Source organism: Ambystoma mexicanum, chromosome 3p, assembly GCF_040938575.1.
Source record: "Ambystoma mexicanum isolate Mex_15411 chromosome 3p, UKY_AmexF1_1, whole genome shotgun sequence".
NCBI classification, from domain to species: domain Eukaryota; kingdom Metazoa; phylum Chordata; class Amphibia; order Caudata; family Ambystomatidae; genus Ambystoma; species Ambystoma mexicanum.
In genome coordinates, this window is record NC_090925.1 from 286,724,424 (window position 1) to 286,748,565 (window position 24,142).

Below are 24,142 nucleotides of genomic sequence, written 5' to 3' on the forward strand. Positions count from 1 at the left end.
TTAAATACAACCTATTTTTACTGTTACCACAAAGCTCATAATAAAATCTATTGTTCTTAAAGGGGCAGTTCCCTGCATATATATATGGGTGTATTGGTGATTTCTAAACGCGGTAGTAATCACCAATTAAATCCCAAGGAACAGCAACAGACTTTTACAAAAATCTTAACTGACCAGAACAAAAGTGCTCTCTGGTTTGCCTTTATGTGGAGAAAATGTGCAATGCATTGTTCCAAAAGTGTTTACTTGTGAGATTCAGGTTGTGCTTAATGTTGTTCACAAGAAAGCAAATTTAGTGTTCATGAATGTGTTTCCTCACAGTGATGCCAAAGGTTGAAACATTGTAACAACAGAACTTCAGCCTGAATCTGACAAGAAAACACAGTTGAAGAGTTTCATTTTTGTATTTAATAATTTATCAATTTATGAATTAAAATAACAGGAAAAGCAAAAATGTTTGTCACAAAAACCCATGTACAATTTACCATTGATAACAGAGAGGAGGGCACGGGTCACTGAAAACATAAACCAGGGACGCGGACAGGACAGAATGACTTAGGAGAGGGGTGGTGAAGAAAGTGCTGAATTGGGGATGGAGCGGTGGCGGAAAAGTGATGTAGGGTAAAGAGAGAGGAAAACTGAAAGAAATCCTCTTGATAGAGGCAAATTATTGTAGGTTATTTATGCTATTGCTAAAAGCCTGTTGCTTTTCTCTGAGGTTTATTCAGAGGTCACTTCAATGTTATATATATATAGGCGTATTTGTCTATTGAGACAGGAATTGCCAATCCTGCTATCAGATCACATGGCAAGGACTGGAATATCTATTTCTGGTTTCAAAGGTAGGGCGGGCCTCACAAGCCAACAAAACAGTAGAAAATAAAGGCAGTTTTTCAGGATATCCACAATGAATATTCACCAGAACCTTTATACATGTAGAGAATATTCGAGGGTGGGTATTATTTGCATATCTTTCATCAGTTTGAAAACCCAACTAGATGTTCCAATTCTGTGGCTGGAAAAGCTGCACCTTTATCTATGTTTCCATTGTCTGGAATTTTCATGATACCCCTCACTCCCCACGCACCAGTTCCCCCCCCACATCTCCCTTGGGACAATGGACCACTACTTATTTTCTTTCCCTTCCAGTGATGAGCTCTGAGTGAAACCCAATGTCTTTTGGGTGGGTCATGTTGGGTTATCTCAAAGGATGGCTAAAGCGCTAATGACCAATGGCCAGTCGAGAAGAAGCCGCTCTGACCAATCAGAGTTGTGTAAACACATTGCAGCTATACAGTACCTGTTTCTCGACCTTCCCAAGTCGGCCCATCATGCTGGGGTCTTCAGGGAGATCCCCCTCTGCCGTCCCTTTGGTCCGGTCCTTGTCTGCCATCGGTGCTCCTCGTCCGACAATTTGGTCAACTCTGGCAAGAACAGAAGACACCAAAGAAAGGCCAGCGCTTTGGTTAGTGAGGAAAGTTGAGTGGTGGACGACCTGCTGACTGTGCTGGAGAAGTTAGTGGCAAATCCACGCTCTACCCACCACCCCAACCTCTACCATGCTCACCAAGCTTCTGTACCCTGTAACCCGGAAACATTTCTGCAGTAAAGTGACCCAGTCTCGAGTAGCTGAGTTGCAGCGGACTGGCAGAGTCCGCAAGTGGCCATACTCAAGACTAGCACAATGTACCACTGAGACTCTTCAGGACTCGTGCCACTCGCGACTGTCAGGCTGCATTACTGGCACAGTATACACGAGTGGCACCGTTGATGACAGACACCAATGTGTGTATGCACTCAGGGACTCATTGCAGTCTCCCTGATTCCCTCACATGCATGTACTAAATATGTATATAGCCAGGGTTCCACAACAGCGCTCGTGATATGTGTACATGCAGGGGGCCCGGTACAGTCTGTTAACCGCTTTATATCTATGATCCCCAAGGCAGCCTTTGGAAAAACTCAGGACGCTCCAAAACGTGTTTCCATCCAGGTCCCACACCCCTACAGTAACTTGCTTTGCAGCCAGACCACTCACAGCCCTGCTCAGCAGCGCCCCCCAGAAGCACTATGGCAGGGAACTGCTACTACAGCTAAATGGCTGCTAAATGGCAGTTAGATGTAAGAAGCCCGGGGACATGCCTACACTGTGTACACAGGTAGAGACAGGCCGGTCCGTGTTTACAGAGCCTGCATGCACAGGCAAATCTGCCCTGGTGTTCCGACACGAGACGGGCGCTCTCTTCTGCATGGACCGGATAGTATACACAGGCTGAGGCAGTCAGGTCTGCTCTATATGAACAGTCAGCTCTGCACTGAATGCACAGGCCGATCTAAACAGCCATGCACTGAATGTGCACACAGGCAGAGACTGGCCTGTGCATTCTGCCCGGTCCGCCCGTTCCGTGTCTTTAGCCCAATGCACATGGCTGCCTGCTTGCAAGAGAAGAGGTGGACTTGAACTGGGCAGGGCCTGCACGCTCCGCTGCACGCGCAGTCCTGCACAGCAGGGTAGCCACTGTGTGTGCAGAAAGGTGTCCCAGGGGAGCAGGTGGATTTGGGAAGAGCAAGGCATTTCAGAAGTCCATGCAGACAGGCTGAGGGTGCACAAAGGATTGACAGGTGCACACCGGCAGTGTGAGGTGCAAACAGGCAACGGCAATGCACGCAGAATCAGAAGCACGTATGTGGGAAACAGAGCAGAGAAGCAAAGTGACTGCAGGCGGAGAGAGGTAGGCCAAGGTGCGCATTGAGTCGTGTTTGCAGTTGGTGAGGGAGAAGAAAGCTCTATATGCAATATAACCACATCTGCAAAGCAAAAAAAGCCCCATAGTCGAGACTTGTGCGATTGCTGACATGTTCCGAGGGGATGGGGTCGGATGTAATTCCCAGCAGTTCAATGAAAACATGTGAAGGGTAACACTGGAACGTGGAACGGAAGCAGGTAGAGATGGGAGGGGCCAGAAAAAGGAAGAGGGCTACAAAATAAGCAAGGGAACAGATAGAGAGAGAGAAAGGAAACCAGAGCGAACAGAAAAACAATATAAAAGTAAAAACATTAAAAAAATAAAAAACAATGTCAATAATACAGAGTGAAAAAGAATCAAAACATAGAGCAGCAGAACTGAGAAGAAAAAAACAAATAGAAACAAAAGAAAGCAGAGAAATAAAATATAGAACAAGAGAAAAAAGAGGAATGTGCCAGGAAGAGAGGATAAGTATAGAGAAACAGCTCCACCCCATTTAATGTCGGGTCCCTTCCAGGAGCGATGAACGCAGCTGGTCTTGAATTCCCACCAGAGTTGTGGCTACTCACGGGCGGGGGCAACTTAAAGAGGAATTTCACTCCCATTGACCCTGTGGCCCATCTGTCTCCCGTCACGACGCAGGACATTGCACAGGGGCCAACTCTGGAAGGGATGTATGCTGCTGACAACTTTATCCCCAAACCATGTGGTTATGAAGCCAATGATCCTTCGCCAGGCAATCATGAGCCAAGAGATGGAGTCTGCCGCACAGACCCGCTTTCCATGATCCAGGATGTGACCTCACAGGAAGTGATGCTGACTGCTGACTCCATTTTCCCTTTGCCCCAGCTAACCTGACTTACAGCAGATGTCCTCCTGTGCTGTGACTATCTAATGTCCGCTGTTACGGCTGGCGCCAAAATGTGAAAATAATAACAGAAATCAGCCCGTAAAGGCTGAAGGAGGTCAGACATAGTACAGTCTGAAGGATCCAGATGAAAGTAGCATTCCATGGCCATCCTGATGTCCCTGTGCCTGGTCATATGCGGTGCCCAGCAGTCCAGGTGTGGCCCTTCCTGCCAGGCCGTACAACTCGCGCCTGTCCTCATTCCCATTCCAGTGCAGCCTGCTCAGGCTGGCACGAACATTTGCAACCAGAACTATAAAGCCCAACCAAAATAGCTTCCGGTGGAAGGTTGTGTGTGCTACCTTGCCACAGAGGTGATGTTCTGTGGCAGAAAGGCACACAGTGCTAGTCGTGAAGCAAAAGACAGTCGCTATGGAGTCAACCGTTGGTCGTGAAGCAAAAGACAGTCGCTATGGAGTCAACCGTTGGCTGGAGTATGGTGTTGCCACATCATCTCATATAAACTAAATCTTGCGGTCACCGTTCACACCCTAATGCCACGAGGGAAACTCCTTCTTGAGCAACCAGTCTCTGATATCAATTTGGTCATCACCCCATCTCCCGTGAAATCTGCACGATATTGTAAACCTAGGGACTCTCCAGAATAACTGCAGGAAGCCACTTCCTTAGGCTTGTGCTCTCTTGCCACTCCTCAGCTGTGCGCACAATGCCAGGCACTGGAATGTGCTGGGAATGCTTTCTCCTCCCACTCGCCTCCTCCTCTATGTTGAACTCCTTCCCGCCTGTACTTCCTTTCTGGTTTCCTTGCTACTCTATTGATACGCTGCCCAGTGATCACCATGTTCGTGGAGTATAAACCCATGATGTTATTCTCAAACCAACCCCAAGTAAATGACTTTCATTCTGCCATGGCCATCTTGAGAATCACTCAACTTCTTAAATCCCACCAAAGTGTTAGCGCCGTGCCCAACGTTGGGTGGACCACTACTGTGTTACATTCATCACCGCAGCCCTTTTGGGCCTACAACCGAACATCACCTGTAGATTCAATGAGACTAAAAACTAGCACGCTTAACATCTCAAAGCCTCGGATTCGGGAGACCTTTCCAAATATATTGCTTGCCCAGGACTCTTTTGCCTCTCTAACTTCCGGTGGGACTTTTCCCAATCTTGTCTCTCTCTATGTATTTAGCCCTAAAAAATAAAACCTGCCCCTGTACCTTTCCCAGTCAGACTCTCCTTGACCAATGCGTCACACAGACGAACAGAGAGAAAGAGACCAAGTGGAAGAAGCAGCGGTAGTTCATTGATTTCCTTAAGCTTCACCATTCCAGGACTTCTGCAACTACTTAAACGCATTCTCAAGCTTCTTACCAAACACTTGCCACCCGCCCCTTAAGAATATACCCTCTTCTACGGGAAAAATGTCCCTGTTTATGGTTTCTCCCCAATAAGCACTTAAATCAGCCAAACCCATCCGTTACTTAGAGGACCCACCATCCTCTGCCTGTCCTCTCAAAGAATTCCCAATTGCGTTCTCCCCTTTACAGCCAAAATGTTTAACTCTTCTTTATAACAAAGTTGATTCCCTCTGTTTTTTCAGCATGGCTTAAGTCCCCTCTCGCCTGAAAAAATGTTCTATGGAAACCAGTGTTCTGGCCATCCTCCAAAGTAAACTTATAATGCAATTGTAGGACTTTCTCAGCACACTTTGCTCCGCGTCTCTGTAGGCTGGCTATCAGAGCCACTGGGCAATGAAAATAGCCTTTCTTGGATTCTGCTGGATTGGACGCAGTATCTTATTTCAAAATGTATTTAAACATATCTCCTATTAATGGAATGCCTGCAAATGCACCGCCACGTCAACTCCCCATCTATTCAGGACACGCTGATCATACAAAATAAGAGATCTGTGATGGATGATGAACGTGGTGAACATCCAGCGAAAATACTGCTGAATTTTACTTACTAAGCAAGACAAAAAAAAGAATGGCAACAAAAGGTCATTGAACTGAATGAAACACTAACTATTAAAATACACATGGGTGAAACACTAATTGTCGTGGAAATAATTCCATCCTGATGAAGGCTGCCACATGGAAAAGAGCAACTTGAGAACTTGCTCTGAAAGGCCGAAACGCACTATGTAAATGCTTCTGTTTAAATGTATTAAATGCAGCTAATTATACCCGACACAGAGTATTCTATGATGAGAAATAGATCACAGGAATAGTAGTGGTATAATTAGAATGGAGAGGTGGTATAATCATGATGAAATGAGTATGTTGTTAATGCATTTTCTGTACTTTATTTCCATGTTTGTATTGTTTTTAGAATTTGGTATACATCGCTAAACATTTATAAAAATGTAATTGTGTATGCACTAATCATTGATTTGTTCACTGAAATAAGAGATTACACCAATACATATTTTCAAAATGAACTTTAAGTGGAGGGCTTGGAACATAAGCAGGAGATGTCATCAATACTATAATTAATAATGAAATCCCCCTGCCCTCAAAACTATATAGATGTATGTGTCTTCTATGTTTCTGTGTTAAAATGATAGTGTATGCAAACCTGTGACATAGTGTTAATGATTATTCCACTCACAGTTTTAGTTATGTCTGATCAGGATTAACTAGGTTTTTTTAAAAAAAAATAAACAATAAGTATAATAAAATGCAATAGTCTGTGACTCGGGTCGTCCATAGTATATTAATGCCGTCAATTACTCTACCGATTGTCAAATCTCACATGTCTCTCATTACTGAAATATGCTTCCATAGCACGTTCCCAAGGATTCCAAACATGGAATTCAGAGGATATGTGTGTTTTAACCGGTGTTGCTCATTTGCATGCACTATATTGGGTTTATGTGTATGTGAAAATTGAAACTCAATGTTGAGGTGCATCCCTGTTTTTGATTCGTTTCAAGACAGTGGTATAGGAAATTATTGGAAATGTCTATGGGCCTCATTACACGGATGGCGGTAAGGATTTACTGGTACCGGTAAAATAGCGATACCGGTAAATCCTTACCGCCTTACTACGAGGTCCCTTTGCGGGTTGGGGGATTTAACACCTGCTTTTTGCAGGCGTTAAAAACCAACCCGCAAAGGGACCCAGGGAGCTAATTACGGTACCGCAATTTGCGGTACCATAATTAGCGCCTTCCCCATTCCCATTATGCCCTTTGGGGCAAAAATGGGAATGGGGAAGGGCAATGGTGGAAGGGGGAATTACCGCCCCACCAACCTTAGAATGGGGCGGTAATTCCCCTTTCCGCCAAGGTGGTGCTGGTATTTTGCCGGCATGAACCATGGCGCTAATAGCGCCATGGTTATCCGCCATCCGTGTAATGAGGCCCTATGTTTTAGATTACACGAGCTCCTTTTATACGTGTAGATAGAAGTTTAGACACTTCTAATAGTGTTTTTCCATATTAGTGTGTACTTGATATTTTATTTAACTGTGACGTCTTGTACATATATTTGTGTACTGTAATAAGATAATTTTTTGCACATTGTCGACGTTTGAGTAGGCACTACATTTTTGACATATTGCCTTTGTTGTTTATAGCACATTGATTACCCTAAAGTAGGCATTGTCACCACACCTTTGGGATTTGGGGGTACCCGATCTTAGTAAAGAAGAGGAATTGCAGGCACCTAACAATTCAGGCACCGGTTCCTGTTACACAATTTGCTCTTGCGCTGCTCTCGATGCTTGCTCGAGGTTCACAAATATGATCCTATATTGAGTTTCTACTCAGAAATAAACAGCATGCTAAATCTGAAAAATTAATCAAAGAAATCATAAAATAATCTTCTTGGAGACAGCCCCTGCAGTTTTATCAGATTCTCACATGAAAATTGTTCTGGGCCTCATTCCAAGATTGGAGGATATCTCCATGGGAAAATATTGCCTCAGAACTGGGAAATCTTTCAGTATTCGAGTTGGTGTTATTCCTCATTATCGATTTCCACACCTCTCCTTTGGGGGTTGGAGGAATTACCACTGTTGGCTAGCCCGCCAGTGATGATATTTAATTTTTTGGCGGCATTGTGAAGGAAATACCTCAAGCTCATTGTTAGAGGTTTTTCCTCTATTTTCCATCCAAACTCGGAATATGACAGTGTGCTAAAAGTGGCAGTAATTCCAGTTAACGCCACCTTTTAATACATTCCCGTACTCATAATGAGCTCCTCTTTGTATTGCCCTGGATATACATGGGGATGGTAGACACCGCAGCCAGTTGTCTGCATTGTGTTTTGAGCAATCGATTTTGTGTCAATAGCAATGCTACTAAAAATCCCCTTTTAAGTGTGTTTTTAAAATGGTCACAGTGGAACACTGCACTATAATTGTATCGTTAAGACTAAAGTTTGTGGTTTTCCTTTCTGTGCTGTCTGAAGTGTGGCACAGGGGCAATGCCTTCTCTAGGCGCCTTCCCTTTGGTGGAGACTTTGCTTTATTGTTGAGAGTTGCTCACATGCATCATTGATAAGTCTTTCTGGTAGTTTATTGGTTGTGTTGGAAGTGCCATAACTTATGGCCATTGTCTATCCAGGTTAGCTAGGACCTTACGCATGGGATAATCGAGCTCAAGCACAAAGCCTTCCTTGGCCACCATTTTGATAGTGTTGGATTCAACCAAATCTTTCTTAGTGACAGAATATTAATTCGTTTCTATTTGCACTTGTTAAGTAGTACTAACCCAAGCAAAGTAGGAAGGCCTAATTTGGACAAACCCTGTGAATTAAATTGCCCTCAGTTCTTGATGCGCTATACATTAGATTACAGATTACAGGTTTCTGGGAGTCTTCTTGATGTGAAGGTGAAGATTTAAAGGAGTCTATGCCAAAAGATCATGTGCATTAAATATGCACGTCCAAAATGGCTGCCGGGTTCACTGTCCCAGTCCATGTGCCAGCAGCATATTTAATTTCCTGAGTGGTCACAGCCCAATTCATGATTTTCCAGATGGAAGGTGTTGTTTGATTCCCTAGGAGAAGAGTCTAATGCGTTCATAGTCTAGTTCATACCATATTCCCTTTCTGGGTGGTGGATAGCATATAGAATTTTTAAGGGTACAGTAGAAAGCCACACTTTCTGAATGCTCACTTCCTGGGGGGGGGATGCCCAACAGCCTTCCTCATGTCCTGAATAGCCCTTTCTTGGGATGTGGAAATTAACGTGGCGGGATCTCAGCATTTTGCAGGTGATGTCACATCCCAATTGAGAGGCACTGTAGGCAACAGTTTACATGAATTCCTTTAATATCTCATTTTGGATCAGGACGTGAGGTGTCTGTATGCTAGGTCACCAACTATAGTGTTACTAGTAATTTATGAAGAATTACGAGTGCAAGGGTTTGTCAGTTCCAGAGAGGAACTTGTAAGTTAATAGCACATGTCGCTCCCACTTCTATCGAACAGGGGGCAGAGACAATGGGCCTCATTACAAAATTGGTGGTCCAGAAAAAAGGGTGCCATACTACAATGATGCCGGTAGGGGCCACGGATCCCCCGGTAGGCCTGACCTGCAGGAGTTTAGACCCCTACTGGCATGGGTATTACGGACGCATCGGCACTGGTAGCAACGATGGAGGTGCGTCTGTGTCCCCATTTCCATGGAGTCCCCATGGAAATGGGGAATAACCATTACCGCCACCACTTGTGATATCCCGGTGCCACCGGGATATTAGGCAGCGGTAAGGGTGTTACAGGGTTAGCGGCACACTTGTAATGAGGCCCGATGTGTCTTGAGCCCAAGAGAGGGTGTGCGCCACAATCATATAATTCAAACCCCAGCACGTTTGAAATTAATAGAAAAGGCAGCATCCTCCACACAAATAGAAAAACAAGTAAATATATACAGAGAAAAGGAAAAAAGAAATGAAGTAACCTGACGGTGCCTCACATCTTTCTGAGATTTTGGATCCAGGGGCTAGTGACACATGTAATGGAATTGCCAATGTAAGATTAACCAGAAAAGACATTCTATGGAAACACCAACTGCAAAACGTGTTCCGGGAGTCAGGCGAATGAGAAACCCCTGGTTCTATTGGTTAGGACCCTTTCCATTGGACAACCAGTCGAGCGCCATCTTCTCTCCAAAGATAACAAGCAATGGAGGGTTCCGCCTTGAGCGTGCCCTACGCATTGGTCCAATTTTCTATTGGGAATGAAGAATCTTACATGACTACTGAAGACCACATCAGACAAATAAGTCAGGGATCCCCAACACTGACTCCCATCATCTCCCTGACCCTTTTGCAGTCTATTCCGTACTGATAGCGATGAGCTGTATCCCACACGTATGAAGCATGGTGTTTACCATCCAATTATACCGGTCTACTACCTGTGCCATTCTGGTGCTTCGGGCCCACCAGAGCCCCAGTCTAGTCTTGCAACACCAATCCCCGCTGTGCTCGTTGTAACAGTAGATTCATTGACAACCTACACAGTAACTCTTGGTCCGAGGGCAAGTGTGGATGCAGGACAAACTCAAGATGCTTGGACAATGGTGGTATGGGCTGCACACCTTTAGACATGACAGGGCCATGGCCGCTTGCTGTGTCCTCAGGTGCAGCAGAATCCCCCTGCTCTTGCATGCTTCATGCCCCCATGCAGACACAGCTATTTTTATTTCGTTTCCAGAAGGCAATATATACCATAATCATTCAGCATTCCAAAAAACAAGGCCAACATTGAAAAAATCCAAATTGATCAAGGAAAGCAGACATAGAGCAAAAAACAAAACATAAACTGCCAAGCGGTGGAAAAATGCATAACCAGTGTTTAGTAGCATCATCCCGGTGGCAGCTCTGCACAACCCCTTTCCCCCGAGCCACCTGACTGGCCATGGGATTTGTCCAATTGTGAGATTTTAGAACCTATTACTTGCATTGGGCAAAGAATTGTAGATTTCCAACTGAAATTGATGCTTTTTTGTAACACTTCCAGACCCACAACTAGGGACTCATTGTATAAGCACCTCTAAGTTTTGCTCTTCAGAACGATACAAATGTAAGCCTTGTTGAATAAGCATCCCCATGGTTTCCTCTACTGGGAGATACCGATTTATGACAAACGCTAATGTTAATCCCTTGACTCAAGCAAGCAACGTGAGGGATGAGGCCTCTTGGGGGCATAAGTACTATGGCCATGCTTTTGCAACATGATGCATTCTGGGGCCTAAGACCAGCGCCTGAGGGAAGGGCTTTGGACAATAACCACTTCCATGTGTCTAGGTCAAAGCTAAACAACAAAGCAGTCAAAGACAATTTCTACCATTAAACAGGACTCGGTCAGGATCCGCTTTCTGCGCTGTCACACAAAGCCTGCAGCGTGAATGCCGACAGCTGGCGAAGGTGAAATGGATGCCAACAGCTTTCATATATCTGAGTGAAAGTAGATAGGGCTCAGGAGAGCAATGACTGGAGCATATCATTGACCGACAGCCTGGAATTGACAGTGCAGCAGTGACACCTAGTGGTTCAACTGGGCATCACATTGATGAGAGCTGATAGGCAGTGGTGCACCAGTGACACCTAGCGAACAGAAATAGTATAGCACCATCAGGCACACAAGGCAGGGTCTGAAACTTGTTCCAGAGGATCAGTTGCAGGGATCTGGAGGCTCAGCACCGGATTCATATCTTGGTTGGTACCCGCTACGCATTACTCTAGAGATGTAAACTGCCTGCAAGGGCACATTTGCAGTTTCCCTGGGGATTCTTTTCTTTGACCCAAATGCACATCTAACCAAATATGTGCGTGTTCCCTTTTGGAGATCTAAAGGATTCTTAATGTAACCAGTACACGTTTCCTGCTGAAATGTATTGGGCTTAGTGCTATACCTCATTAGTGGAAGCAGAAGATCCCCCATAGACAGGAGTGATCTGTCACGTGCGGACACAGGGAGGCTTTCCAATACCCTTTATACTCAAGTAGTATTAGAATCTGTCTGGGCAATGCTGGCCTTTCCGACACATCAGCATACCCACAAATCTGTCCCTATCCCAAACGATAAGTCCGACCCTGCGTTGAGATATTAGAGTCCATCAGGGAAAGTGATCCTACACGCTCCATAGAGCGCTTGACAAAAGAAATTGCTGATTGAGGGAGAATTGAGAAAGGCCATCAGGTGACTTTGGGTGAGCAAGGTGTGCAGATCAAAAGCAAAGGGGAGGAGCATAAACATGTGCAACAGCCGATACAAGACGCCATTGGTGTGAAGAAGCCTGACCTAGGCGTGTACTGGGGAGATCCTTTGCTTGTGTACTTCTTATGCCGGGGAGTTGAAGGGAGTGGGGACCCAACAATCAAATCTATCCTGACAAAAGTAAATAGAAAAAAACACCAGCAAAATACATAAGGCAGCCACTTTTTCGGAATGGGTAAGGGGGGGAGGGGAGGAATTGCAGAAACACAAGGGGACCAGAAATCAAGGGGAACTGTCAAAATATATTCCATTCAAAACAGAACACGCACAATACTGCCTTCCGACTCTTCGCCTTGGCCGCCATTTTTTATTTTGTAAAATTCTGGCACCTTGCCCAAGAGCGTTGGTAAAAACCAGAGCGTGTTGGAAACATGGTTTTTGCAGCATGCACAGGAATATATTTGCATAAATACATATATATTGCGATATCCTGCTCGTAAAAATAGATATGAGGCAACATATATTCTGAGTACAGCGGGTGGAAGAGCTTTCCCAACAGTGGAACTGGAGAGAGGAGCCAGCGCTTCCATGGGGACGACATTGTGAAGGACACAGATGGACAGAGACATTACACAACAGAGAACAATGTATACATGACAAGATAATGCCACCAATGACATCAGAGTGTTTGTAAATGCCCATTTTCCTGGCCAGAGCTTTTCCGAATATTGCAGAGAGTTGTATCTGAGAAGGAGAGACTGTCATGTGCCTAATTTCACAGGAACTATGCTACTCTTCCACTGCTCCGGCACAACTGAAAGCAATTCTGCTACACATCTAATGATACATGCCTTCATGCAGTGTGTCTCTGCTATGTCTGAGTAATTCAGGATAACTCTACGCACTTATTGGGCCTTATTACGAGGCTGGCGGTAGCTGTCCCTGGAGTACAGGCGCGGCTGCCGCCGGTATCTATTTTTTTCCAGCACCCGCGAATGGGCAATAACTGGGTCATGCCGAGTTTGTTGGACCCGGAAATTGCCCTTTCATGGGTGCCGGTAATAAGGGGCTCCTGATCCCCATACGGCCCCATAGGGCTGAATGGGAATGGGGAGGGTGGTAGCACCGCTACTGTTAATAACGGTACCGGTGCTAGCATCCTGTTCTGCTTGCGGGTGCCGCTACAGCCACCAGGTCAGACCTGGTGGCTGCAAGGGCACCCGCTAGCAGAACCCGTAGTTTGGCGGTACGGTAGCAACGGTGCCGTTAGCGATACCAGCACCGTTGTTGCCTTACCACCATACTTGTAATGAGGCCCACTGACACTAGCCAAATACGCTAAAATAGCACAGAAAAGGCAGTGTGCAATGCCGAGATAAGCAGGCATTGTATCACACACGTATTTCAATGCAATTGCACTGCACACAATTCCTCGGATGGAATTGCATTGCGACATATCCTCTCTATACTTGTTTCTGATCCTCAATGTTATTTCGGCTTTTGCCATTCCTTGCATGTTATTTTGTTCTGTACACATTTTCCTAATTTGCTACCCTAGGTAGCTCCCCATTCGGAATGCATTTTGATCTAGTAGCATTACAACCAAAATTATTTTGTTCCCTCACTTTAGTCCAAATTTAAAGTTTGGCTGTGCAGTAAAAGAAAAGTAGTGGTGATGTGATTTTTCATAATTGAAACTCATGAAAACTCGACTTAGAAGAAGGCTTTGGGCCTTGCTACATAGCAGACTCACTTTATTGCACAGCACCGCTTTCCTCCACACTCGCCAGCTGACTTTCTCCTGCCTTACCCTCTCCTTGGACTCAGTTCTGTTGACGGCATTATGAAACCTTCTCAGGGTGAGATGAGGGCAAGCAAAGAACTGTAGGCTTTTGTGCGTGGAACTACTCACTATCCAACTGGAGGCCGGGGCTGCGCACATGCTTCCGCCATCGCCCTCCTTATGCCTGGGCTGTACTAATGAGCACCTCATCTCACTGTTAATTAGCCCTTTCCCAGAAGAGATTCCAGATCTATGTGGTCGCTGCGCCGCAGAAAATTGCGACTCTAAAAAAGCGGATAACAAGGGGGGTCCTGGGAGACACTCTGCCAGACATGAGTCCTGGTACAAGAGCCTTACCCAGAGTCTTTAGCTCACTATCTTTCACAGAGAAGAAATATCCCAAACATATCAGTCTTTGTCCTGCCCTGGGGCAGTCCAGCACCGAAATGCTAGGCAATTCTCCTCTGAACAAGAGTACCAACAGCAACCGCAGACGTGTTTCGGTCTGGTTGAACCTCATCAAAAAAAGCGGACTTCCATTACGGCGAGCTGCAGTGATCAGATGGATCTTCCCTGCACCCCCCTACCTGCTTGGCCCCCAACCGAGTTAACCTTTTTGGGGGCACACTTGTGTGGGTGCCGCCGACTCCCCTCCATCCCTACCATGTCAGTTCCCACCCATTTATGTGGGTGGGAGCTGAGACTGCAGGGTCCTTTTTTTAAAAAAAAAAAACGTTTTGTTGTAACGTTCCTGTCCCTCGACATCCATCTAATGGAAGCGGGGGACTGCCCCGCAACCCCTGACTTCCGTTACACCGAACAAGGGGAGCGGGGGACACCCCCATAACCTCCACTCCCTCGGTCGGTGTAATGGGTGTCAGGATTTTTACACGGAGCACAGACAGTAAAAGACATGTCTCCATTATCTGGTCAACATTTTAGTATGATTCCGAGATTACTACATTTGCCCCCATCCCAATGCAACCTTCTCGGTATAGAGGAGTCAGCGGAGGGGCTCAGCCATCAGAGACCTTCCTTCGAAAGGAAAACCCTGCCCCAAAGCATATCCTCTCTTTATATCCAAATACTCCAGGTCTCGATGCATGAACTAACCGAAAGAAATATAGCCAAAGAATGCATTGCAGAAGCCAGATGCAAATAAAGCATTGCACAGTGAGCTGAACCAGTAAGTGTCAGAAGTGTGCAGCATGCATTCCAATACAGATACAACTTGCTTTGTCTACACTAGATGTAATAGGAGTAGGTAGACACACATATAGCAAAGGTTAGGCCAGGCATGTGGTCACGAGGGGCTCGCTGTTATGTGAAGATCCGTCTTAGAGCTCACTTTAGTTTCCTAAATCACAGATGAGAAAAAGTAACCCAACTCACATAGGCTGTCCTGCATTCAAGAAACAAGTTAGATGTTCCATGTGCCCCTTCATATACAGACTTCAAATGATATCACGCTGTCCAATCAAATCGAATGCACGAGTGTGTGCTTTGCGTTTTCTGGTGAGGTATCACTATATGAAATGGCAGGTTCACAAAACATCACATCAGATGTAGATGAGACCTGGATGCCACTACCGCAATTCCACGGACGGATTTCCAAGAATAACACAATCGACACCGTAGAGGTTTGACGACGCTAATCTCCCATAGTCACCATCTTGAACATATTCCAACCGAGAAGCAGGAGGGGGATAGGCAATCACCAGATGGTACATGCTCAATGACTACTTTAGAACGTTTTAGGTCAGGGGTCTGCCGCCTGTGTCATTCTACATCTATCGACATACAGCTCTCACGATCTCACCTTTGAATTTGCTGGTTATGGATGATGAAAGGTGTTGGCCAGAAAATTCGGAGAGGCAATGGTTGCACACCCTGGCTGGATGACTTATCAGTGGTCCTTAACACATGTAGTCCAAGGAACCACAGCGATCGTGAACTCTGTGAGAGCAGGTTGTTAGAACGTACTAGCCTGAACGTACTAGTCTCGTGACGGAATCCAACACTTGTTGTTAGGGCAGGTACAGCAAATGCGCCTGTCCTGTCTCTGTGGAAGAGGGCATGGAAGTTTATTTCTGTGTTTACAATAAATACTAGCTTCTTTAATGTGTTTAACATGCATTCTATCGGACGCTGAATGTGCTCCTAACATCTTAAAAAAACTATATAGGATTTCAAAAGCGTGTGGGTTGCTCTAGCCTGGCCTATTTTCTAGCCTGGCCTGGCCTATTCTCTAGCCTGGCCTGGTCTCTAGCCTGGCCTATTCTCTAGCCTGGCCTATTCTCTAGCCTGGCCTAGTCTCTAGCCTGGCCTATTCTCTAGCCTGGCCTATTCTCCAGCTTGCCCTAGTCTCTAGCCTGGCCTATCCTCTAGCATGGCCTATTCTCCAGCCTGGCCTGGTCTCTAGCCTGGCCTACGCTCTAGCCTAGCCTATTCTCTAGCCTGGCCTAGTCTCTAGCCTGGCCAGGCCTATTCTCTAGCCTGGCCTAGTCTCTAGCCTGGCCTATTCTCCAGCCTGGCCTATTCTCTAGCCTAGCCTATTGCCTAGCCTGGCCTATTCTCTAGCCTGGCCTGGCCTATTCTCTAGCCTGGCCTAGTCTCTAGCCTGGCCTATTCTCCAGCCTGGCTTATTCTCTGGCCTAGCCTATTCTCTAGCCTGGCCTATTCTCTGGCCTGGCCTATGCTCTAGCCTGGCCTGGCCTATTCTCTACCCTGGCCTATGCTCTAGCCTGGCCTGGCCTATTCTCTACCCTGGCCTAGTCTCTAGCATGGCTTATTCTCTAGTGTGCCTAGTCTCTAGCCTGGCTTATTCTCCAGCCTGGCCTATTCTCTGGCCTGGCCTAGTCTCTAGACTGGCCTATTCTCCAGCCTGGCCTATTCTCCAGCCTGGCCTTTTCTCTAGCCTGGCCTATGCTCTGGCCTGGCCTATTTTCTACCCTGGCCTACTCTCTAGACTGGTCTATTCTCTAACCTGGCCCAGTAGCGCCTTGGTGTAAGGCGCTCTATAAATAAATAAATAAATCAATCAATCAATCTCTAGCCCGGCATATTCTCTGGCGTGGCCTATTCTCCAGTCTGGCCTATTCTCTCGCCTGGCCTATTCTCTCAATTTAGTTGGATAAAAGCTCTCAAGACCAGCCTATTTATCTTTCTTAAAACCTTTGGAAACTGCTAAACAACATACAAATGCTTTATTTTCATCGGATTCTCTGTGTAGACTTCATAAAATGTATCTGACATCAACGTCCCTTGATGAAACCATGTTGTAGACATTCATCGATCCCACCAGGTCGGTGAAAATATATAACCGTGTGTGTAAAACCTGCCTCCTTTGATCTCCTAATCCTGAGGTCAACCTGTGCAGTGGTGGACATGACTCTGCAGCTGGACGTGACCGTCAAGCCTGTATTGGCCCCTGAAGCCCTGGGCTGTCCATCTCCTCTGATCTCTTGTCCAGCTCTGCTCCCCAGAGCCATGTGCAAGAAGTATCACATACACAAAAAGAGCAATGTTGATATGTGGATATGCTGGACACTCAGTGTTTGCAAGAGGATGGTGGAATTGTGAGGTATACGGTCAGAACTGTTGGCAGCAGAATTGAATCACGTGCAGATTGGGGAAGACATCCTGGAATTATTCCCATCAAGGTCATGTCTAAGAGGAATGCTAGAACTATGATATCTGCACTGGGGACTGCAACCTTTGGCTCTCTAGTAGTTTAATGGTCACGGATCATGGGAGTCGTAGTCCAAAACATCTGGAGAACCAATGGTTGCAGACCTCTGTATTAGAGAAAAGGAACCAGTGATTTCCATTTACCAATGCACTACTAGTTCATCCCACTCCGGACCATATCCACTATCTTTCCATTCACTGCTCAGACATCAGAGTATTCACTGCTCTCCCCTGATCAGTGAGAGATCACTGGATATCAGCACTTATTGGACAGTGTTGCATTAGCTCAAAGAGTCTGTGAAGGTGACCAAAGTGCTACACACCCACCTAGATCTCACTCGCTGTGCCGCTCTCAGCATTAACTACTTCCCTGCAGTCCTTCCACAAAGGTTAGGAAACTAAACTGGGATTGCCAACCATGCTACGGTAGCGTCAGGATAGGTGCATGACTTGCACGGATCCCTTCTGAAGACTATCGTCTCAGCACCGCCTGAGCACACGCGGGCCGTACATCCCTGTCGCTAGCTCTCCTAATGAGAATGCACACATTCTTCGTAGCTAATGTGGCCAACCTAAGGTGATCTCTACACTGAAATCCAACTCCGATGATTGGCGATATGCACCTTCCCGTCCACCCTGAACAAACCTTGATGGCAATGGACTCATTACGAGATTGTAGGTAGCTAAAAAATAAGGCAGGCACCGCAATGTTCTCCTGATTAGGAGTTGCAAGCCTAAATGGGAGGCTACGTCTAGCAAGTTCATGGAAATGATGCCTCCCAAAAAATGAGAGGAATGACCTCCACTGGAATAACATCCAGCTGTACTTCCTCCATTTCCCAAAGAAGTTCTATCGGATCTCAGAATGGGGACTAACCACAGCTCATAATCATGTGGACATTCTACAGTTACGAGCTGCAGTAACTGTCACTCTTTTTGGAGGAATATGCACCCAGAATACCTCCAAATTCATAATGAGGCCAAATGCCTTTTGCTGCCCGTTTTGTCTTCATGCTATTACAGAAGGCCCAACTTTACTTTACTTTATTTCTTATATCGCGCTGCGGGCCCAAAGGCTCAGCGCGCACAGAAAAGTCAGGACAAGACGAGGACACTGTAGACGTTCTCTTTGCTACATCGACTAAGAAGATGGAGCAATGCTGCATTGGGTGTATTAAGTAGCAGCATAGTATGTAATAAAATTAAAACAATATGGAAAATGTATTTCTTTTTTAAACCTTATGATGCAAACTAGAATTTATAATCAAATAATGCAACATCCATTTTCAAAGTAGGTACAGTTTACATACATCTCATACATGTATGTGATAAATAAGTCGGAAGAATTCGAAATTATATGAATATAGAATTATATTTTTTTAGATTAAAAAGGTTTTCCATATAAATTATTTATAATTGTATATATATACACATATATATATCTATATATATATATATCTATATATATATACAAAATGGCAGAAATAAATATAAAATAGTATAGCAAAACATACCATAAACAATGAAGGGCAAAAGCAGTTTAATGAAGTAAATAACCTTAAACTGCGTACTGGTGTGTCCAGGAAGGACTCATTAGACAAGAGGCCGCTCGTGAAGTGTGAATAACCATATCTTATCCCTCAGAACTCAGGGCAGATGTTCCTCTGAGGAATCTCTAGAGATGATCAGAGGTAGAGACGCTTGAAGCGAAGTATGTAAAGGGATGGGTTGTTAGGCGCGCCTCTTGCCTGGATTGGAGGTTCTTGATCCGGGATAGCATGTCCAGGTGCCCCGCCGAGTATTGCTCGATCACATCCATGACATCGTACGGCCTCAAGCTCTCCTTGAACTTCCGCTTGGACACCAGAAACCGCATGACACTGGGGAAAGGGGGGAAAAGTCTCATGTGAGATTGACTGTTGAATCTGAGGAGAGCTAGAGCTGGGGTGCAGGCGCATGTGGCACTCAAGGTGAGACAATGCCACAGGGACGTTGGGGAATTTCTTCACTCTCTGATGGCCCTGCAAGGTGCATGACATGTGAATGACTCTGCTCCAGGACCCTAGGCCTTCAGCATCAATAGCCTATCCGGGTATAATGAAAGTCCGTGTAATGAGCGCGTGTAATGAGCATGCCTCTCTTAGGACCTGTACTGGTTAGAGTTAAAACTGTTAGGTGAGAAATATCTTCCTCAATGACTACTTCTCAATGTCCACTTGCAGAATAATTTCGTTTATTTGATGCACAGTTTTTGTAATAATTGCTGTTGAACATTCCCCTTGGATTTCATTTCACGTTTCTCTCTGTTTAAAATGTATTTCCCTTTCTTTCGCTCACTTTTTGGGTATCCTCGGGCTTTGTTACCATGTTCCTTTTTGGGGAACTCCTTCTTGTTTTGTCCTCATGGAGACACTGAGCGATCCCCAGCTTGCATGGGTGTTACAAAATGCACATTTACTTTAGTGTAGAGAGATTTTGTGGGAGACATTTCTCAAGGAAGATATTTTTAAAATCAAATTGTTTCCAAACACCCTTAATAGGACGTTATCGTCAGATCTTAAGCACAAGTGATATTTCATTAGTATTTTAATTCTATTGTACACTGATTGGGAAAGCAGGAAATAATGTTTATTTTTTTTTAAACATAATAATGTGTGGTTCAATTAACAAAATAGGGGCTCAATTAATGTAGCTGGCAAATGCCTATAGGTCACAGGCAGACTGGAATCCCAGCCTGGATTTGTAGTCATGAATAGATTTCATGCTGGGACATGTATGCCAATATTTATATTGAAAAAAACACTTAAGGGCCTCATTATGAGTTCAGAGGTGCCGTAAAAAACACCAGTAATGGGGTGGTAATTCTGTTACCGCTGTGCTACTGCCTTGTTATCGCCGCATCACAGCAGCGATGCACTATAGGTTTGGTGGTAAAGTGGAGGATGTTGCTCCAGCATTCCGCCCCCTTGCTGCCAAAAAACAGCAAGAGCAGCGGATTGACTTCCGGTGGAATTAATGGTGGCTGTAATTTTGCCAAAATCCCCATGGAGTCCTAGAGACTCCAAAAATAGGGACTTACACTACCTTACCATTACTTTTAATCCCATGGTAAATCCACAGGATGAAGTGGAAGTAACGGTAATTCATTTGGTGTTATTTCACCAGATTTACTGCCAAAATGCCACCAAAGTCGTAATGAAGCCCTCAAAAGGACTGTTGGATAAAAAGCCAGGAATGGGCGCAGGTGAACGTCCTGACACGAGACCAGTTTGTTGCTATGCTTGCCAGTTTACGCACTGCTCAGAGCGCATGGGGACCCATTCCACTGGTGACGGTGCACGGTACAAATACCTTTAACATTAACATTAACTGCTGGCGAGTGCCAACACGGCTAGACATGTTTTATGTTTTCCATTCTCTGTCTTTGTTATTTTGAAGTTTAATACTTTCACCAAGAATGATGAAGTCAATTGGTATCTGCATTTTGGGCTCGACTGTACAGTATGCCAGTCTGGAAGTGGGTATGTCAGAATCCTGCCACCTACAGTGGGGCACTGGTATTATCTAGGTTCACCAGGCCACACTAAAACGAACACTGCATGGACATGTCAAAGTGCCTGGATTTGTGAAGTCAGCTAATGGTATTTTTATTACTGTCATTCCTTTCTTTCTCCCTGTTGTTTCATTGAATAATCATTGTAAAGTCTTTTGAGGGTTTTTTGTGTGCCGTCTAGTGGAACATGGACGTTTCCTGGAGTGGGTGAACAGTGGGACAGCACAGACTGAAGGTGTGAGGACCAAAGGCAGCAAAAGCGTGTGTTCTTGTTTATTTCACATAAAGGCCTGCTGAAGAAGCAATATTAATTATTTAGGACACCACCAATTATTGTGTCAAACCATAATTACAAGCAGGGAACAATTTTACCTTTTTTGGAGAAAAAAAACAATAGTAGTAATTGCGGGCATTTTTGGTATTGTCATTAGTGAGATGTAAAGATATTACTGGCTTTCTGAAGCCTAAGCAATTGAGAACCAATCTACCATACAATCTTGGCTCATGGCTCAGCTGCCCCACTTTATAAATCTATGTGGTTTTGGCAAATCCTGAAACGTAAATATGCCTGATTTCCCTTGGCTCTCAAAGTTGGGGTCCCACAGAAATAGCTCGGTAGTGTGTTTAAAGTAGCACTGTTGGGTTCCTGCAAGTGCAGAGGGGGACTACCATAGACGACAAGTGGGTAGCTCACAGGAGAACCTGCAGGAACTCATTCGGGTACCTGAAGGACCTCTGGTCAGTCGGTGTTTGCAGAAGTTCAGTGTAGTTTCTGCGGGTGGTCCATTTGGTGCCTCAGTAACTCAGCGGGTTACCTGCAGCATCTTTGTGTGATCCCTGTAAGAGTTCAAGGTGTAGCATCCCCTTAGTGATGTTACTGGAAGAGCACCGTCCCTTCAAGTGTTCTGTATGGTGCCTGAACAAGCTCTCTTGGTGCGTTAGGGAGCTCAATTAGAGCTTTCTTGGTGACTCAGGGAGCTCAATTAGAGCTTTCTTGGTAACTCAGGGAGCTCAATTAGAGCTCTCTTGGTGCCTTAGGGAGCTCAATTAGAGGTCTGCAGGAGCTCAATGCAGCACTTGCCGAATTTCACTACATGGCCCATATGTGTACGACAGGTGCTTGCAGGAGCTAGGTGGAATGCCTGCAGGAGATCAGTGGGGTAACTGCAGGACCTCCATTAGCTGCCTACAGGAGCAAGGATGTCTGTCTGCTGGAGCCCTGTTAAAGGGTTGCAGAACCTCAGTGGGTTGCCTGCAGAAGCTCCTTTGGGTGTCAGCAGGGGCCGAGCGGAGTGCCTGCAGGAGCCAAGAGAGATGGCACCTGAAGGAGTATACATGTTTGTTTGGTGTACTCTCTAAAAGCAACTGAACTGTCTGTCTTTTGAAATGATGTAACATGCCAAAGCCCCGATTTCCACTGTAACCCCATATCTTACCAGACGGCCCGTATGGAGGCCTTGAGTCCCGGGGTCAGATCTTCAGATGCAAAATCACAGTTGCAGCTTTTGTTGTCCTCTGGAACTTCCTCGCCAGGAAGGCTTGCTTCTAGGTGCAAAGACAAGGTTCCTTAATGGAAATATCAGAACAGTTCAAAGAGGAGAGGGTCAGTGATGGGACCGATAGCTTCCAGCTACCCCAAGACAGAGCAAGCAAGACAGGGACGGTCACCAGACAAAACAATAAAACCCAGACGTTGGCGGGAAACACTAGCTCAACCGAGCCAACATCCTCTTTATTGGACCGTAACTGTAGGGGAGTGAGCATCTAAGTGTCAGGCGACGGTACAAGTTAAGGTAGTTCAAGATGGCCTAAGAAGCTGTGAAATTACATGGCCGTCTCCAACACCTGAAAGCCACTATGACTTCTAAGGCCTGGCTGTGACAGCCATCTGGAGTCATGGGAGGCGGTAGTTGTATTTAGACTTAGAATCTAAAGGATTTAATAAATGAAAACAACGCATTGGTTATTGCTTTGTCGCAGGGTTTGCGCATTCAGATTGGCTCTACCTTCACTGATGCTTGATGACATGGCTTTGCTGCATGGAGTGGCCTCTTCCCACTCTCAGGCACAACCTCATCTCATTCCACTGTACTCTAGAGATGTTTCATGTAAACATGCTGGGTCGTGGTTCTCCCCTACATATGGAAGCACACTGTTGAATATCTCTTTTTTGTACATGGAGGAAATAACAGCAGAGAGGGGAGTTTACGAAGGCGTGGTATATGCATATGATTCTTAGAAGAACCTAGAAATGCCTTAAGAGGGGTGCTGCTGTCACAAAAACTGTACAACTAGAGAGAAAAATATATATGTGGGAGTGGGTTTAGGGGTTGAATCTGGTGGGGAGGGGGTTGGGGTGGAATTTAAAACGTGGGGAAATAGGGGTTTGGGGGTTCCACCAAAACAAATAAAACAAAAATTTAGTATTTGTTTCGTTATTTTATGTTTGTTAAAAAATAATTCTCTATTTATTGATTCGTTAAAATCACATAGATCGAATTAAATGTGCAGGATAAGTGCAGGCTGTGGAATCAGTCAGGTACAAATTGAAGCACCCCATTGACAATGTCCCAAAGGCCACATAGTTACACATCCTATAGTTTACGGTGTTCAAAGCTGTTTGAGGCCTTCATGGGGTCCCTTTTCAGGAGGCCTTTGGCCTGTAGATTAGGCATAGAATCTACAGTGCACTGATGCGCTGTCTTGTTAATGGTATTCTGATGGTACTTGTTGAGTGTGGGCCTAGCAACACAGTGCTTTCCAAGTCCCAGGGGGCAGTACACAGTGAGGGAAGCAGATCACAAGGGATCAATGCAAGGAAGCAGGGAGCTAACAGCAGGGGCAGTTGTGTACTGTGCCTGGCTGAATTTAGGATTGTTCTGGCATTGCAGAATGGTGCAGCGTCTCAAAGCAATGGAAGCTCCCAGAAGGCCGATCACTCACAGAAGGAAGCCACTAGTCAGAGAAATGGATTTAGTGTAAATGTTATCTTCTCTATTAACCTTTTATTTAAAAAAAATGATAGTATATTCCCTCTATCGTGATATGCTGATGATCATCCAAAAAAGCTATAGGGGTAATTGGGGCTCCATGATCTGTCTGCCAGGCACAACGCTTGACTAAAACTCAAATGCAGCAACACAGACCTTCAATTATATACGTCTATGACAAATGCCAGGCTTTCCTTAGCTATGCACACCGCCAAACCCACACAAACATGCACACGCTCACAACACACATCCACACCTGCATGAGAAGTAGGCACTTTCACACATATATGAGCACACCGCACGAGGAGCACGCACAGAAATAAATTCACAGGTTCATCAA

The 24,142-nt window shown here is 45.3% G+C and overlaps 1 protein-coding gene across 9 annotated transcripts in view; it reads right to left on the bottom strand.

Moving 5' to 3' along the window:
* KCNQ2 (potassium voltage-gated channel subfamily Q member 2) overlaps window positions 1-24,142 on the bottom strand; it is a 533,237-nt gene that overhangs the window by 15,432 nt on the left and 493,663 nt on the right. For 4 of the 9 annotated variants that reach the window (XM_069650810.1, XM_069650806.1, XM_069650808.1 and 1 more), the window contains 3 exons: window positions 22,249-22,378; window positions 19,008-19,139; window positions 1,301-1,424 (listed from right to left, as the gene is read on the bottom strand). In XM_069650810.1, coding sequence (XP_069506911.1) covers window positions 1,301-1,424; window positions 19,008-19,139; window positions 22,249-22,378 — 386 coding nt within the window. Of the gene's footprint in view, window positions 1-1,300; window positions 1,425-11,870; window positions 11,958-19,007; window positions 19,140-22,248; window positions 22,379-24,142 lie in introns of all 9 variants that reach the window. The other 5 variants (XM_069650809.1, XM_069650804.1, XM_069650812.1 and 2 more) reach the window with 4 other exon arrangements.